The following is an 18,518-nucleotide window of genomic DNA, read 5'->3' as shown; positions in this document are numbered from 1 at the left end:
AGGATCTTTTTGATTAACACAATTGCTGCAATATGATTAAAATTTGTCATCAATAGCAACACAAGTAGGTGGTTATACTCCATAACGATGTTAAATCTGAGTTCAACACCTCAGCAATAATCTTAAACGCGCCTCGACCTTGCACCTAACGGCGGTTCCCAAACACCAGAAACATCCGGTTTTTATGCAAACATACATTTTAAAATACCATCCGTTTTCACCTGTACACATACATTTGTATTCCACTCAGTCGTTCCGTTTACTCCTGCTACAATATGACGCAGCGAGAGAAGAACAGTTTTCATTGGTAGAGGTTTCAATAGTTGTACCCAATCAGATTGATTGTTTTGCGTGAGTCACATTCCCACCAGGAAGTCAACATGTTTAAGACGTATGGTGTATTTCAAATTTTTTTTTTTTAAAGAATACGTTTTTGGAGTACGTCTAAAACGTTATAAACTGAGAACACGTTGCTGTCTATTTGTTTTTTCAAGCATGTATAGCGGACTTTTACCGAAAGGTCTAAGCGATGCAGAAATTAGTGCGGATGACGAAGGTGACCAAAGTGTTTATTCAAATCAAGAAATATTCTCCAAATGTCCTGCCGTTGCGCTTGCGCCTGCTACTAAGGACAATTGTACGACATTTGTAGACACACGTTCTTATTGTACCCCCACCGTCATACAAAATGAAATGTCTTCGGACTGCTTACCTGGGATTTCTGAGGAGAAGTGGCAAGTATGTCACATGTTATTGTAATGCTCGCTTGTCCAGTTGCAAAGACAGTTAGGTCGTGTGTATCAATTTTGGGCTAGCTTTTCTGTATACTGTCTTTAAAAGATTAAACAGATATGAAGAAAATGTTCTTACCAATTGGATGTGTAACTACTACAGTCAATTATATAGTTACCCAACTTACCAGCATCAGCACCACTTTTACAATGTAAAACTAAATACTCATCTTTGAAAAGCAGCTGCATTCCCTGTAGCTTTGTTTTTCAGTGCTCTACGTACAAAAACGTTATGAGTTAATACTGATAAAAATTATGAATAGATGATGAAATACTTTTATTGTATAAATTGTTGTAAAAGTGAATGGTTGTGTTCTTCAGAAATTTAAAGAGCTAAAGAAGAAGAACGATGAAATCAAGTCAAACAAGTTCCCCATAAAAAGAAGTCAGAAGAGACATCGACATAAGAAAGGTCAAATGCACTTCCTTTTAACACATACCCACATAGCAACTCATGAGATAAAGATTGAGGACATCTTTGTCCTGGTCAGTAATTTAATGAACTACCACAGAAAGAATGGAAATAGGAAAACCAAAAGTGTAATCTATGTCCAAATTCCCTCATGACCCTTAAATTGCTCATTCACCGAATTTCCTTTGTCCTTTTTCAATTTCTTATGTTATTATAATTCAAAGTTAAAATTGAATGGATTTGAAGGAAACAGATTTGTTGTATTCAATTCCAGTCAATACAAAACATTGTTGGTCTAGGCTACTTATTTCCTATGCTTTGTAAGTTACCACACTGGAAGTTGTGAGTCATGGCTCAGTACAATAAGGGAGGTTCACAGTGAAATCAGTTCAGTATATTTGTGTTTCATTTTACTTTATAGATGATAAATCGAGGACGAAGAACATGGAATCTAAGACTGAGAGGTAATGTAGACATAGGCCCTAACAGATTTAAAAAATTTAGTTTAATCAACAAATTAAGCATAGCTTTTTACAGTAGTCCAATAACTACTACAGGTTCTCCTAGGTTGAGACCCTATTCTTAACCCTTCACTCAAAGATTTTAGAATGGTGAACATTTGCTGCAGCCAATGAGTAGGTGAATCAAATTCTCCTTATAAATCCAAAGTGGTGAGTTTTACGTGTGCAAGTCACCTCATCCCCAAGTTACTGCATACAGTCTATATTAGCCTGGCCTGTAGGCAGTGACCACACAAGTAATGAAGTCTTTAGATTTGCATGAATGGAAATAGATCAACATTCTTATTAAAAAAAAAAATTTGCAAAATGTTTTTAATTTTTTTTATTTTTTTATCCTTTATTCAGGATAGTGATAGTGGTTTAAGACAGTACAGATTTAGCTGAAGGAGCAGAAGGCTAGATTAGAACCTATTCTGCAGCATAGGCATCATGAGCAGCATAGGCTACAATTAAGTATTTCTGATGTTTGATCAGGGTAACTGGTTGATAGCCAACCATAAGCACAGCCAACCACTTCCTTATACAAAAGGAAGGCTAAGTTGCTAAATAAAACACTAAATGCAGTGTTCCTTCATTTTGCTAGATAGCTACTGTAGCAGCATACTTTCATCACAATTTAGCAGTTTTAATGAAGCAAGAACTGCATTATTCTAACTATTTAACTATTCATAGACTTTCTAAAAATTTGGGACGTGACGAGATAATGTGCACTAAAAGATGTGAACAATCGGGACATAACCTTGTTTTTGAGGTAGGCCTAATCCAGTGCTTGTAATTTGTCTCCCTTAAGTCCAAATGCAGCCATGCCAAAAATAGGTTAGCCAGAGCTTTGTGCAGATAAGAGATGGTATTATATCCTGAATCATCCTATGTTTCCAAATATTAAATGGTGAACAAACCTCTCATATTTTTTCCCTCAGCTGGCTAGCAGTAGCCACAGGGAGCTAACACCACCCTTCCAAAGTAACAGTTCTGACATCTTTATAAACCAACAGGAATAAAACATGCAACCAACTCCAATCATTAACTGTTAATTATTTAATTATATATTTATAGTTTTTTTTTTTACAGTCTCTGACTATCTGCATATTGACAAACACTTAGCTACTTCGTTTCTATCTAGAAACTAGAAATGTTCCTCAGCTGTAGGAGAAACCTTCGAAAAACCTTTTTTGGTTCCAGTTAGGACTCAGATAGAACCTTTTCTGCAGAAGATTCTACATGGAACCAAAAATAGTTCTTCCAGGACACATAAAGAGTTATGCTACAGGATGAGTCGAAGAAAACTTTTTGAAAAAAAATGATATGATTATAGCAGCTTTCTGACTTGAGGGAGTGTAATGACGAGATGGCTGATCCTCTGGCTATGTTATCCTATTCTACTAGGGCTTTGGGAAAATGTGACGTGTATTGCCTTAACATGTAATGTAGTCTTAAACTAAAAGGATAATAAACACTCATTTTTCGTCCTCATCAGGGAACCTCAAGCAGAGCATGAAAAGCACTGGGATGGGCTTACGAAGTATTTTGGCACCAATGATAGATTTCAACCCCCTGCCTGTAGCAAGCCTGCTCCCAAGGTAACAAAGGTGTTTGCAAAATTGCTCACTTTACCTGCATCTGTTTAATACTTTCAGGGTATGGCTAACGCATTGAACATGTTCTATCTGTCCATATTCATGCACGTGCAACTTCTCATTGTTATATTAACTATGACAGGCAGATTAAGAGTTTTCTGAATTCAAACGTGACATTGAGTAAAATATAATAGATTGCATTGCATTTAATGACGAGATTACCATAATCTTGACATAGGGATGATTCTTCAGTCTCTCCTCTGTGGTTGAAATTAAATTACGATGTACATTTACTCTAGAGAGGTGTCTGTGCTGAATGTCTTTACAAAGAATTGACAGCTCCTGTTCACCTTTTTACCGTATGGGTAGCACAGAGTGCACTGTGAAAAATGACTTTAGCGTGCTGCTAACAGTTTAGCTTCCTCTACTGTCCAACTGCCCCACACAGGGCTCCTGTGGGTGAGCCTCTCTTTTACAACAAACATGACCATCCTCCCTGAAAACATAATAGTTGGAACTGGCCAAGTGGTACCTCTTAGAAGGCTCCAATTTAAGCTAGCTTTGCAGTGGGCTCCACAATAACTTCATAACTCTGATAGTCCTTCTAAATTCAATACACAGCAACCTAACCCTGCGATTGAACTGAGGCTGTCTGCCTGTCAGAGTCACGGCACCAGGGAAACTATCAGTTTCAGTGAGCAGTGAGCTAGTAACAGTTTATTTTCTTCTACTATCTGTCTAACCCACAATGGGCTCCACCTGCCGACTGTGTGACTTTGCAAACGAGTCGAGTAGTGAGTTTACGGAATGCTCATAAATCTGTTACACATGCACAACAACATAGGATACTCAGAGGGAAATGCAAGACAATAAGACCACAAGAAATAGAAACACAGTCTGTCAGATTTTTTTGGGTATCTTTCATTCCTTAGTCTTCATGCAGGAAAGTGCTGGCAAATAGCTGTTATGTGTGTGTTTGTCAAAAGAGTACCCCTAATATGCAACTCTTGTTTTTTTTTTTTTTACATTTCTAACTTTCATCTATTTAGAAATACTTTTGTTTAACTTTGGTGTAATCGAATAAGAAAAAGACATTCTGTATATATAGTATGCTGATATGTAAACTGTCATGCAAGCAAAGAGGTTGCAAATATCGTAATAGTATAGGCCCATAAATGAGTATTTGGCCTAATTCAATTGGAAGTTCTTATAATGCGTATTTCGAATGTTATTTGAATTCAGTTTATCTCAAAAGAACCATAAAATTGAGTTTTTACTGCATTTTTGCCTCATTTTTAAAAGAGGAGGTCTACTTTGATTGGATAAGACATAATTAACAAGAAGCTGAATTAAACAGAACTTGTCAAGTCAACATAACAAGAATTCCTTGCTTCTTCATTTCTTCCCAAACTCGTATTAGCTATCAATGTAATTTACTCATTCCTATTACATTTAAATAAAATGTTAAGTCAATTACACACTAGGCATTTAGAATCCATTTACAAACTATTTTCTTTAATTCAGTCCACTTTGCCACCAAATAGGCTGATGAAAAGTTGTGAAAGTAGTACAGGTAAAGCGTGTCGGTTATGCAATTATTACCTGAGCTTGGTCTTGTTTTTTTTAAAATAGAATAATACAAAATAGATGAGTGAAAACCTGGAGGCTGTTCTTGATGTGAATATATGGATTGCTATAAAATCCTCTGCTTCATCCTTTAACGGAAAAATGGGCAACATGTTTCCGTGGTCTATCTCAAATTGTGTTAAACTCATTATTATCCTTCCAAACACAGGAATGATAATTTGCACAGAATAAGTATATTTTCAAAGGACCTAGGAGTTTGAAAAACTCGTAACCATCCTGCCCAGTAAAATGAACAGAAAGTTGCAGATTCAGCCGGGATTAGAATGAGAAATGTGGTGATTTATGCTCCTCCTTATTAATTATGTTACCCAACCTCCAGTAAACCAGTAAAACGTATCCCATCTGAATATAGAGCGTTTTATCACTGGCTTTTCTGTAATTTTTACTATATACTATACAAATAGCTCTGTGAGATGAGAGATGAATGTGCTTTCAAAGTTCTTGAATTGAGTCATTGAATCATTCCAATGAAGATGTTTTAGAGCAGGTTTCCCTCATTTCCAAACACAACATATCAAGCTGTATTCTCTGTGAAAGATGTTTGGAGAAAATGCTCTTTACTGTTCTTCTTTACTCTCCTTTTTTTGGAGAGGGACTCTGCCATCAGTAACCAGGGGCATCTTTCCCCTTCTCCAGCCTGTAATGGAAGTGTGTAATTAAAGAGTCACATTTATGTTTGGTAATCTCCTGTAGCATTTTTAAGATGTCCCCTCTAATATCCAATCAAAAAGGTTTTCATTTGTGAAGAGAAATCTACATATTTGTGGTAATAGCAATCATATAAAAAAAAAAAAAAGGCCCAGGGGACTTTTGAAGTTACTCTTTGATTCCCCCTCCCCTCTATTTCTCCTCTCCAGTCCGGCCTAGAAAAGAGCATAGAGAACGCCATCGCTGAAGGGGACATTGGGAAGGCGGAGGAGATGAGCGACAGACTCGCCAGTCGAGAGGTACGTTGCACGATAACAGATCTTTGGGGCGCTCCTGCTGTGACAAATCGAACTAATGGATACTCTGCCATTTTTTCCCGCAAAGACGTAGATGAACAAAAACACACATGGCCCGCACCATTGAGAAGTCCTGAAGCCCTTTTCTCCATAGAGTTAATGGAAAGCCCTCCCTCTTGGTTTTGAAGTGCGCCAGTGTCTAAAGGACTTTTGGCTCTGCTTTTTAATGAATGGGGGGGGGGGTACATTGCTTTCAAGCTAACTGTTAAAACATTCTCAAGGTGTGAGTTTCATACCTTTGAAGTATACACATCGCTGAATGCACTGCCTGCAGTTTCTAAACCACTCGTCCTGGCAGGCATCGAGGATCAAGCAGTTTGAAGCTAATTTAGCAGAAAATGTAGCCCACACACACACCCATAATTGCGATTTAAAAGACACAGCCACTTCTTTTCGTAGTTGGGAATAGCAGTATGTTCAGTTGTCATACATTTTGGTGAAGGGGCCAATCAGGAGTGAAACAAGTGTTTTCCCCTTCACTGTTTCTGTTATAATCAGACGGGCGGGGTGGGAGAGATGGAATCACTCTCAAATGCATAGACAGAGCCATGAATACGACTGACATTACGTGATATCAGCGTGATAGTTTTTAACCAAAATTACAGTAATAGAAGCGTACAGAAATATTGTGGAATCATTACTATGTATTACATGCGTCCTTAGTTTCCATCAATCACAACATGTGTACCGATTTGAAAGAAACAAACAGAAAAAAGACATCTGGTCTAATGGTGGTATGTGAGCAGTTTTCGTTCTTGTCCTTCAGCTCAGTTCCGAAAGACAACTATATCTCTTATTTATTATTCTACATTGTATCCATAATTCCAATTTGTGATTAATAAACATGTAAAACACAGAGACTAACAAGAAGACAAGGAATGGTAAAACATCACTGGGAATCTCATAGCAGGCAGCTTTAATGGAGGCACAATGATAACATAACTTTTATAATAAATGGATTGACTGGGGAGGCATTCTCCTCAAAGTTTCTATTGTGAACATTTTGTATTTGCAAACTCACCAAGGTTAATGGTTTCGGGTGTCAGGCCCGGCTGGATAGTAAACCAACTCCATGTGCACATCTAGACCACTGGTTTGGTTAATGTAAATGCAGCTCAACCATGCATTCAAGATGAACGCTGTCTCCATTCAAAACACCACTCAGGTCAAGAAGCCAAACTAAAACTAACTCTGCAACATTTTCAGCTTTTCTAACGTTTCCACAAACTGACATTCTTTTACATCTTCAGTGTAAACTGCAGAGCCTCTGACAGTTTTTCTATCACAGTTGATTTTTGCTGCATATCACATAGGCCTAATAGACTATGACATTTGTTGCAAACTGACCGTGTTTAATGAGGTACTAAATGTCTGATTGGTTATTCTTATCTATCCAACAATCATTGCCCTTTTTATCAGACTTTCCGAAATGCTCGCTGGTCTATATAGTTCCATCTATGCATGAAATTCAGTGCTTGACTGAGAAACATTACAGATTGTATGTATGAGGGACAGAGGAAGGGGTACACATTTCTTTGTCCCTAATATTATACCTACAGTGAGTCCTTGTGAATTAATTTTGACATTATAGAATATTTTGGGTACATCAATCACAAAAGAAGCACGAATCCACTTCAATCACAATTTTTTAAACTATAAAAGGTGAAACTGTTCAAGGGGGGACGATACAAAACATTTAAGAGAGAAACGCGTGGCAAGTAATATGTGCTGACATGCAATCAGACAACCGTCGCGATCACACCTAGTACAGCTTTATTCCAGAAAGTTTTCTGCATGCATTATCTGGGTTTGCTTACGACAACAGTACAACATTCATCCGTTGCTACCATTTCTGCCAAGTTGCTCACACATCCAATTTCATGCGTATGTTGGACGAATCCCAACGCATGAATCAAATAGAACGCACCGCAACACCCTCTGCAACGCAGCGCTGCAAGGCAGACACAGCCTTCCATTGGAAATGAATGTACCCCTGGACAGAAATGCTGTTGTGTTTTTAGGCATGTTCCAGGCGTCGGGTTGAAAACTGATTCTTGTCCCCATAATAAATACACAGAATATATAACAGACAATAAAACATGGTAATGCAAGTGGCTGAAGAAATGGCTTGGGAAATAAAATGAGTGGCCAAGTGGCACCTGTAGTTTCCAAAATCCTCTTAGAGCACTAGTGGATTTGGCCGGACTTAGCTCAGGTTCTTTGCCTCTCTGTCACCTCCCTTGTGGCTTGCCAGGAACTTGAAGGATGGGCATGACAGCAGCCTGGCAGCCATAACTCCCTCAGTAGTTATGTTTACCTCAGGATGAGAACACGGAACTGACAGAATTGTTGTTGTTTTTTTGTGTGGGAGGGGACTAACAATATATTCTTATACAAAAATTAATACATTCCACTGGTAATAATTAGGCCAGGAGAGCAGTCTGACCGTATACATTGTCTCAAATGATAATGCGAGCTTTTAACAATTGACATTATACATTTAAATCTGCTTTTCCCAGGTCCCACTAGTGAAGGTTGGACTGGGTATTCTGTATTTTTACCCCATATTAAGTTAATGGGTTAACTTCAGAGGAGTTTGCTACAAATGGCTTCATTGGGCACAAAGTCTGTTAAAAGTCAAGTTTGGCTGACAGTGTTGGCTTAGCGACCATAATATTGATACATAATAGTGTGCCGCGCGTTGTATGAAACATGCTCTGGGGAAGCGTTCATATTAGTAGAGTACACCCACACATCTAATCCGTCTCGAGCTCAACATTATTGCACTGTGCAAATGATGTTGGAGACACTAGTGTTGACTCTGAAAAGTCCTATGGGGACAAACATTTGGAGGATCAATATTCCCTACTGTGGCCAGAATCAATTTCAAGGTCATTATTGAAAAGTCTAATTTGATACTCAATGTAATGGCTTGTATGTTTAATTGGTCATAACACTTGAGCGACGTTACTGTGGCATGCTTTTTAGTGGAGGAATAGGAACAGGTTTTCATAACGGAAAGGACGGAAAAAGATTAGGACAGCTGTGAAATGCTACCGCGCTCTGTCTGTCCCCCATGGCATTGTTGGTAAAGAAATAGGGGTACACTGCGAACAACTTTGTATCACAGTATTTTCATCCTCAATCTACCAGCATTGCATGTATCTCTTGAAGCCAAAGTGAAATGGCTGAGATGGAAAGCCTTTTGTCAAAATGCTCCTCAAATAAAGGAATTGTTTGTTTCTGACTTGTTTTGAGCTTTTCAAATCAGTTAATGATTGTTGTTGCTTTGCTTTCTTCTTTTAATCAGAATACTGAAACAATTTGGAAAAACCTTTATTTGAAGGCTCTTTACAAATTCTCTGATTTGTGCGCTTTCATCTGTCAGAGGTTCTGAAACACACTGCGAGGATATTACAGGTTGCTTTGAGATTGCCTTCTCATTAAAGTATTTATTTAAATATTTTCCAGAGGCAGCAATTCTTTGTTTAAGATGCTTTTTTTTAAGTTATTTTCTTCTTAAAAGTTAAGTGAATTATGAAGTCTTCCAGAAAGTCACACAATGCAGTCACATTCCTTCTTAGGAATCCATTCATAATGAAAACTAGTCTTCAGTTTTCATTTATAATAGCGATTTCATTTCTAAAAATAATTGTTCTTGGGTGTGGTGGGTATGGTTTTTTCATAGTTTGGTTTGTTGGTCTTGCGCTGAGCCAAATCTTTTTATTTTTTATTTTTTTGTTCCTCAAAGGCCAGCTTAGAACTCCCAAAATACAAGGCATATCTTCTGGCCCCTATACTACTTATAAATATTGGTTCAGTAGATTAAGAGGCACAAGTCTTCCAATTAGGGCACTTGCGACTCCATCCTTTGATTGTTAAACATTATTTTACGCAGCTGTACGTTACATATGGAGTAATTAATTTCCTTAATTAGCATAATATTAGGTGCTATTTATAACCAACTTTCCCTCCGTCAGGAGATTTGATACGATCCAGGCAGCTCATATTTGAAAGATGGAATCCAGAAAGTATTCCTGAAAATATTCATAGATGATGTACAGTTGGTGGGTGAAACAGTAATGTCCCACTTAATCCAGCAATGATTGTAATACAAAACTGCTGCTGCGGACGTCTCAACAATTGATCATTTCCCTGTTCTGCACAAAGCGAGCAATAAGCTCCCTTTTGAGGTACTCCGAGGCTGTACTTTTATAGAATAAGTGAGAATAGTACAAGACAAAAGACTGTCACGCCATATTAGGGCTTCCAGTTCCCCCTTAGCACTGATCACAGCTATTAGAGCAGCATTAGCACTTCAAAACAGAAACTCTTTTCTCTGACATAATGGGGGTGGGGGGGTCCTTATGTTTTTAGAAACTAAAGAATATGGACTTTATGGAGATAAAACACCTGTTTGGTTCATCATAATCATATAGCTATCCAATAGTACACTGAATACTGCAGAGAAAGGACCTTTCAAACCTCTTGAGTGACATTTCTGAACATAGGAATGTGATCTATATTAGCCACAGGTGCTGCTCAAGGCAATTCAGATTTTCTACTGTCACTCTGGAAAATCGAAAATAAGTTGTAAAGTACCGATTTCATAGTTACCTGAAATTAGATAATTGGTCGGTCTGAGATGGAAGCCTAGGGTCATGTAAATAGCAGTTGCTTGAAGGCCTAGTTATTCTGTGTCCACAGGCTAACTTGCATCAGGTTATCTCCACTTCTCACACCACTAAAAACGGTATGAGATTATTACAACCCTCATTACTTCTGCCCTTTCAATGAAGGTTAGGATTTTAAGGAAAAAATCTCCAACCACCTATTCCATGCATACCTCAGGAAAGCACTGTCAAAATAATGTGAAGCAAAGTTGGCACAGTAGGTATTGTTAGTTGAGACATGGCTAGTTAGGCAAGACAAAGAGCTGAACTAAGAGTGTTTCATGTTTTTTTTGCTGTTCTCCCCTTTGAGTGTTTTTTTCTGCGACGCTGTGTGTTTGTAATAAAAATGTAATGAGTATTGGTTTTGTGGAAAACACTCATTATCAGATTTGAACTGTCCCCGCCCTACATTATAACACAGAGCTGTCTTCCTATCCACTACAAGGCCCTCTAGGCGACTAAGAAACAGTGCAGGAAAGTCTCTTTCTTTGTTCCTTTTTACTTCAGCATAAGCAATTTATCACAGAATGAACTTTTATTGTATCTCTGTATGACTCACATAAAATTTTTGCCCATTAATTTTAAAATGGATTTTGAAATGGGTACTAAGCTTTTATCAAATGCTTGGGAATCTCATTTGGATTATTGTTTCATTAATTACTTGACAGACAAAGCATACTTTTCAATGTAGATTTTTTGTGCTGTTTAATTAATTAGCATGTTTTCTCTTTTAATTAAAGCCATTTTTTTTATTAAAGCCCACAGCAAAACACATATATAATTTGTTTGTAATTAGGCCTTAATTGGTGGTAGTGGGAGCTTAGCACCCTCAGTTTCTTTTTTCATGATTGCCATTTTATTGCCAGTCAGTCATTAATTAAACTGTTTTTCTAATTAGCTTATAAAACTGTTGATGGCACACTATTGTAAGTGTGAGTTCAAAGCTTGCTAATAAGCCTTCCCTACTCAGAAGAGGCAAGATAATGGAATTCGCACAAAGCAGACAAACTTTCAGACTCTTTTTCAGTCCCTAAAGAGGACAGTATCTAGCATCAGATTATTGGGGAACAGAAAAATAGACAAGTGCATTATACCAATGTCTGTTCGGCAATACCTTCCCAGGAGTGGTTTTCTTTTGGCATGTCATGTAATGCTGTTTGTCAAATTGGCAGCCAGATAACATAAACCTCTTACACGACTGCCCCCTGAATGACAATATTGGATTCTATCTTTATTGATAGAATATGGCATCCCGAAAAGAAAATAACAAGGGGAGAATATATAGCTCATGGCTTTGATTAGATAAGCCTTTAAATGGCCTTGCAGCAGACAGCCAATGCCAGTAATGCTTTGATGTACTTGGACATCTACAGAATGAGCTGTTTGTCATCACGAAACATTTGACTGCTCCTCGCTACAATGCGTCGCCTGCCCCTATACACCATTTGGCTTACAGTGAAATAAGATAAAATTAGCATAATCTAACAGTCATATAGGCAAAACGTTAGGCCTACATATTAAATTCAAGCAATACTTCACTCCAATCGTTGTTAAGACTTTCTGTAATCCACTATCTCTTTAATCACAAACATCATATTTTCCACCGATATGCAGAATATTAGCTTTCATGTTTCATCCCTGGATTTTTCAGTGGGTTGAACTAGACCTAATTATGTTCTATCAGCATAGTAATTCCTTTGTTTAACCTGCACAGATATGACAACCAATAATTGGAAACAGATTGAATGACATTAAAGCAATTTAGTCAACGGGTTGTGCAGTTCTGCCTTTACTTAACATAAACAAGGTCAATTTAAAGTATAACAATCTGACTTTTCTGACTAGAACTCATTTTCTTTTTTATCCTCCCTACCTCGATTCTTCGAAATTAGACTGAAATTACATATGAGCTGCCTAATCTGATATTCATTCCATTCTTATATAGCCCTGCTTTCCAAAGTTGACTAAGGCCACATTATTTAGGCATTAAGGCAGTGTGATAAGGGAATTAGCTGGTCATTAATCGTTTACACGTCAAATGCAGCAGAGCAGCTCGGGGTGGTGATTTAGCACGGCAAAGCCACATAGCCCTCCTGTTAATCCACCTCTCACACGTTTTAATTGGAAGACGCTTCCCTGGATAGGACATTTATGAATGGGTTTAAGGCCATTTCTTTCTTAAAGCCATAATTTATTTCATATTGTTAATACTAGCTGGAAACACTTTATTCAGATGGCAAAGCATTCTCTCTGTTGACTCAACGCTCCCTGCCATTTTTCTTCTGCTGCTGCTGCTCGTTTGTTTGTGATGAGCGTCTTGGGATGTCCATGCATTCCGTGAAATGCACAGAGTTGCTGATAACCGAGCCGGCTGTGCTTGTGAGGAATGTTTGTCCTCTACGGATAAGTCGTTCGAGCCTAGTGCTCGCAACGCATGGGTCACAGGTTCGATTCCCAGGGCCGCTCGTGCATAAAATGCATGCCCGTCTGTACGACTGCTATTTATGCCTGTTGTTCTACACATTACAATGGGGAACGCCGTTTGTGGTAGAACCTATGTCCATGCTGTCAATTGTGTTATGCTGTAGCGTACAAGTCAGCTCAATGTGTACTACGATCTACACCTCCCCTTATATTGACACTGCTCTGGGTCAACACAATGGACTGGCTTATCACAGCCTTTTACGCAGCCTTTACTTGCGGGATGTATAGCATGGCGACGCCCCATATTTAGGGAGTCCACTTGAATTGCTATGACGACCCAAACGTGAGCGACTGCCGAAAGCCGTACTATTGACTTAACCCTCCTCGCTTGTCCTAAGCCGCCGCAGCACCAGTGTGAAGCAGCAGGAATATTCTGCCTGCAAACCTTCTAAAGGTCACAGTATTAATCCTTTGAATAAACCTTGTGTTAATCGGAGGCTGTGCTCAGGACAGACTTTAAAGTATAGACAATGGTTTTGCGGGTGGAAAAAAAGAATATATCAGACACAATCTTCATTTAATGTGGGTATTATAAAAACATGGATTGGCTGGTGTGACTGCATGCCTTAAACAAAGAACACATATGTTTTTTTTGTGTGTCATATAGGCCTATACCTTTTTTTCTAGCTTTGTGTTGTTGATTCTGGCAGCAATCCCCCCCGATTTCTGCCGCCTTGCAATGTGAAAGGATTTGTCACTAAGATGCACACGAGGGGAGGGCGAGAGAAAATTCCTGAAAAGTGGATCAAAAGAAGTAAATGAAAAATAATGTCATATTACTGAAAATATGAGAGGCTAATTTGTGCCGACTTTCTGCTAATTTTGTTCTCGCCACAGAAAGAGGGGCCGTCACCTGCTCGGCGCCACAGCGCTGACAGTGCCAGTGATCCATGAAATAAGCTGCCGCTGGCTTTGTTCAGATAAGAATGAACAAATCTGCACAATGTACTGCTCTCGGAATCTCATTTTCATACTTGCATGCAGGCTAAAAGAAATAAGCTGTTTGCAGGCTTGATTAATCAGACATTTGAGGGCTTTTTTGTCTCTTTGATCTGTTCTGTCGCCTAGGTAACTTGGTTGACATTAATGTTGAGCCCCAGCAAAGACAATCAGGGATTGTAGACTGAACTGATAAAAAAAATAAAAATTAAAGACCTTTAATGCTTTAAATATAGTAACTGCTCAGTGGTTGCATTTAAAGGGGGGAGGGAGGGTGTTGGTGGAGGGGGGATATGTGAGTGGGTTTTAATTTTGGTTTTGGAAGAATGTTTAGAGAGGCGTGGTTACTAGACCTTTTGCATTTCAAATTCTCCCCACAGGAGTGCAGGTTAATGTGGGTAATCCTTGTGTTGTAAAAGAAAAATCAAATCTCTGGGTGTAAACCTCAAAAGCAGCTGTTTAGCATCCTCCAATTTCATTTCATTTTCCTTCAAAATGATGCCTCTTACCCCAATTACTTTATTTTCTGGCAAATGTGTCAATGCAAGAGCAGGTCTAAGATTTTCTTTTCAACCATTTGATAAATCCTCCAGTGTATGACCCCAGCGTTAGTGTCAGCCAAGTTAAATCATTTAGCACCTATTTGTACATCCCAAAAACATGTCGCTGAGTACGCCCTTGTGAGTCTTATCTGATTGCAAATCTAAACCGAACATGAGACTGATCAGCCATTGTATCTTTCCCTTATTACAGTGTTACCGAATAGAAAACACGATTTATGGGCTTTAAAACCTATAAAAAACGGCAAGGAATTAGAAAACTGTCATAGCATGTTAGCTCCAGGTTATGCAGACGCTTTTACAAATCTTCCAAGTGACTGTATAGATGAATGCCTCGAGGGTCCAGCCAGAGCCCAGTACTTGCAGCCAGCTGAAGCCTTATCTTAAATCCAAGCAAAGTACCATTAATCTTTTTGAAAGACCTTTATGGCTTTTAATGTATCCCAAATTAGAACATTTTACACCCTTGGTTCCTGAAATATGGTGATAAAAAGCCTTTAGAGTTTAATTTTTCCTGGCTGCTCGCTCTGACCTGCTTAATCCCAGCATGCATTAGGAGATATTTTAGTTTCAGTCTTTCTAATAAAGTTTATCCCACTTAATTATAATTGAAACATTTTTTCCACCAGCAGGTTTTTTTCTTCTCCAGTTGAGAAATGGTGGCACATTTCTTCATCAATGTAAGATTATTATTTTCTGTTCTAGTCTCTATTCTATAAATATGAGAAATAATTACCAGAAGGTTTGGTGATTTGTTTCAGAGTGTTTATCAAACTTTTCCTCTGGTCGAAAAATAAACCTATCTCAGTAGTGACAGGATTCTTCCTTTTGTTCCTGTTCTTCTGTGTGACTGACTAGGGTTATTGGGATTATTCTACTCCACAATTCATGCACTTCCTCCATGGGACTTCAACAAAATCTGTTTGCCACTTGCAGTCATGGTCATTTCTCTTAGCTTCTGATTTTAAGACGGTTCCAAATGGAAGGTCTCTTTTTCTGTATTTTTAAAGTAAATGTCATTACATTATTTTTCACGGGACATTCATAGTAAAAGGTCGACTGTCTCGTCTTCGATTGATGTTAAGCGGTCTACTGTGTAGGTGCTGGGTTTGTTTTTCCACCAACCTGCGACCTAGGCCCCATCGTGGCAGTGATTGCATCATTCTAGGGGTGAGACAACCGGGACCATAAGCACTCATGGGAAACCACCCTAACAGATCAGTTGGAAGGGGCTGCGCTTGCCAGACAGACTGTTTTGACGTCCTCTAATGGGCCTTGTCTCTGTCTCCTTCTCAATAGCTGGCCGTGAAAATTACACAAGCCGCCGATTGCCGTGACTTTGTGCAAAGCAAACAGGAAGCAGAGGCGTCACGGGCAGCCCAGAAAAGGAAAAAACAAATCGCTTGGGGGTTTGTTGTCTTTTTTGCTCTACTAACCACAATTATCGCTTTAATTTACATTCAGTCTCAGCATTTTATTGATGTAAATTAACTGCATATTAAATGCATATTTGACTGGCTTGGCAGTTTCTTTGCAACTTCCCATGCACAGGTATAATAAGTAAATGCTAGGCTTACCTATATAGAGAAAGTGTATACTGTCTCAGTGGATGTGGTTACTATTGTCAATTATTTTATGCCAATGTGTAAGAAGACCACATACTGTTATTTCAAGCTCTGAAGAATACAGAAATATTAGTTTTTTTTTTACTGAAATTCCTTTTGTCATTATTTCTTTATTAAGGACAAATTCTTTGTATTTGTATTCCATGTTCTAAAACAATGAGCTACATCAATGTTCTCCTGTGTATTCAGGTTTGAAGCCAAGCAACGTTGGGAGACCAAAAGCAACATGGGATACATGTGATGGGAACACTGAGGAGAAAGAAAATGATAATTTGTGTATTTCCTCATTTAATTTAATGTGGTTTGTGATTAGTCAGTTTTTTTACCGGTAACATTTTGAGATAATCTCAAGATACAGTATACCGTTCACACAACTATACAGCTGAAAAGTATGTATAAGGTGAGAATTATGGAATGTTTATATTAATTCTCTGAGCAATCCATGGTAGCTGTTTTGTTATGGTTTCCATTCCATTTCTGTCATTTGAGTATTTCTTTGCCTTTTTCCTTCAAATTAAATCGGGTGTACATTACTGGATGATGCGTTTATTTATTGCTGTAAAGTGGGTTAATCATGAAGGCGCTGTTTTCTTCTGAGGAAGTAGAGAATGGAGAGATTATGGCCCTAATGCAATGTACAGGATAATGTGCGATAGGATTTGCCTGTGCAAAATGAAATTTGGCTGCTGTAAACTGTTCTGAGCAGTCGTAAACTACATTTTGTGAACAGAAGGGGTATGAGACATGAAACAGAGGCTTTGCTGTTGGCCTTCGCCCATGCTGAGAGAGATGTCATTGTTCCAGAGCTTAAACAAGAAACACAGGATATTTTGGAGAAACCTGTTCCATGACTGTAAAGAGTGTATGCCACGATTAATGTTGTGTATCCAGTAGAATTGATGCTCCCTTTTTATAGTTTCTTTGCACTTTGATCTGCAACGCACCTCCTACTAATACAACCCAAATGTTTTCCTCAATGCCCATTGTGATAATTATTATTTTCATTTCAAATTGATGCAGAAAAAGTGCAAGTCTGGTAATTGCCATTATTCATAAACCTTATTTTATTTTGTTAACAATGCAAAATGATTGCTTTGCTCCAAGGCAATCTGGATTAATCCACCTCAGTTGTTTGCTTTTCACACATTTGTGCTCCCACTCCAACATGCTATATCCTATTCTAAGAGACTTGCTGTGTATGCTGAATCGGTCTAGAAATGAACGAGAAATGAGCAGAACATCAGCATAAAAAGTTTACTTGACCAAGGCAGCTCAAATGTGTGATTGTCTGACAAAGACTGAGAACTACAATTAATTTGGCAGACAAAGAACAACTAATTCTGCTCATCTTAAGTGTTAATGATATACAGTCACTTACAAAATGATTGGAACCCCTCATCAAGATTAGCAAAAACCGCAACAGAAAATGAACACAGGTAATGAGCAAGATTTTATGCAGAAAAATGGACCTCAATGGTGAAATTGGGATTTTATTCAGTTATATTTGATAGTTGTCAATTGTACGCCTCTCTCAGGTTTCATTAACGTTCAAATTTAAATACATCTCACTCTGCGTTATGGCCTTCCACAGCTGTTTCAATGGGGTATAAAAAAGACATAACACAAATGTAAAATCCATTTATCTGTAACGATGGGAAAATGGCAAATATCTTGCAGTTTAACCTTCACAAATCAAAGGGTGAAGCAAAATCAGTTGTTAACCTATATATGCAACTGACCAGTAGTAGGGCAATGATTAAGAAGAAAACCAGTGGAACAGTGGTAAACCTGTCTGGCAAATTATGCAAAGTGTATTTTGCCAAGTGTAGGGAAGTACAGTCTGTGCTTGAAGGAAGAGGAAACAAATAAATGTTTCAATCATTAGTTCATGAAAGAAACATTGGGTGTCTGTTAAGTTACTTTAGATATTATTTGAAAAGTTAGGGGTTTCAGAAGTTTTTGGGAAATGGGCAGGGACTAGCCTTAAAAGGAACCTTTTTTCAATATTTTGCAAGGACAAAGAACAGTTTTTACTGGGCAGACTGGGAGCTGCTTTCCTGTCAGAACGGGATAGACAAGAGTGGCAGAACAAAGTGCCCAACGAATGTTGAGTTTGACCATTGCCTTAATCTAGGGAGGGAAAGCTCCCCTTGCTGCTCCATAGACAAGCACCATGGCCTTGAAGCAAACGTGAGCTTTAACTGGAAGTCAGGGAAGTGAGAGTAAGACCGGGTTGATCCTCAATCAGATAACTGTATTTTATGAAGCTCTTTTTACAGCAGCAG

General features: G+C 38.3%; 1 protein-coding gene across 2 annotated transcripts; it reads left to right on the top strand.

The window, feature by feature from the left end:
* Positions 1 to 352: 352 nt before the first annotated feature.
* Positions 353 to 16,766, top strand: fam204a (family with sequence similarity 204 member A). Of its 2 annotated transcripts, none has more exons than XM_010898098.4 (7): positions 353 to 556; positions 1,113 to 1,203; positions 1,625 to 1,667; positions 3,202 to 3,304; positions 5,806 to 5,895; positions 15,908 to 16,017; positions 16,423 to 16,766. In XM_010898098.4, the coding sequence occupies exons 1-7, from the start codon at positions 530 to 532 to the stop codon at positions 16,472 to 16,474; spliced, it is 516 nt and encodes a 171-aa protein (XP_010896400.3). In that variant the 5' UTR covers positions 353 to 529; the 3' UTR covers positions 16,475 to 16,766.
* Positions 16,767 to 18,518: the final 1,752 nt, after the last annotated feature.

Source organism: Esox lucius, chromosome 6 (genome assembly GCF_011004845.1).
Source record: "Esox lucius isolate fEsoLuc1 chromosome 6, fEsoLuc1.pri, whole genome shotgun sequence".
Lineage (NCBI taxonomy): Eukaryota > Metazoa > Chordata > Actinopteri > Esociformes > Esocidae > Esox > Esox lucius.
This window is presented reverse-complemented; position numbering and strand designations above follow the sequence as displayed.

Coding starts and splice junctions, on each gene's coding strand:
- fam204a (XM_010898098.4), top strand. CDS start 530: ATGCAGAAATTAGTGCGGATGACGAAG. Junction 557..1,112: donor AATTAGTGCGGATGACGAAG/GTGACCAAAGTG, acceptor TGTGTTCTTCAG/AAATTTAAAGAGCTAAAGAA. Junction 16,018..16,422: donor AAAAAACAAATCGCTTGGGG/GTTTGTTGTCTT, acceptor CTGTGTATTCAG/GTTTGAAGCCAAGCAACGTT.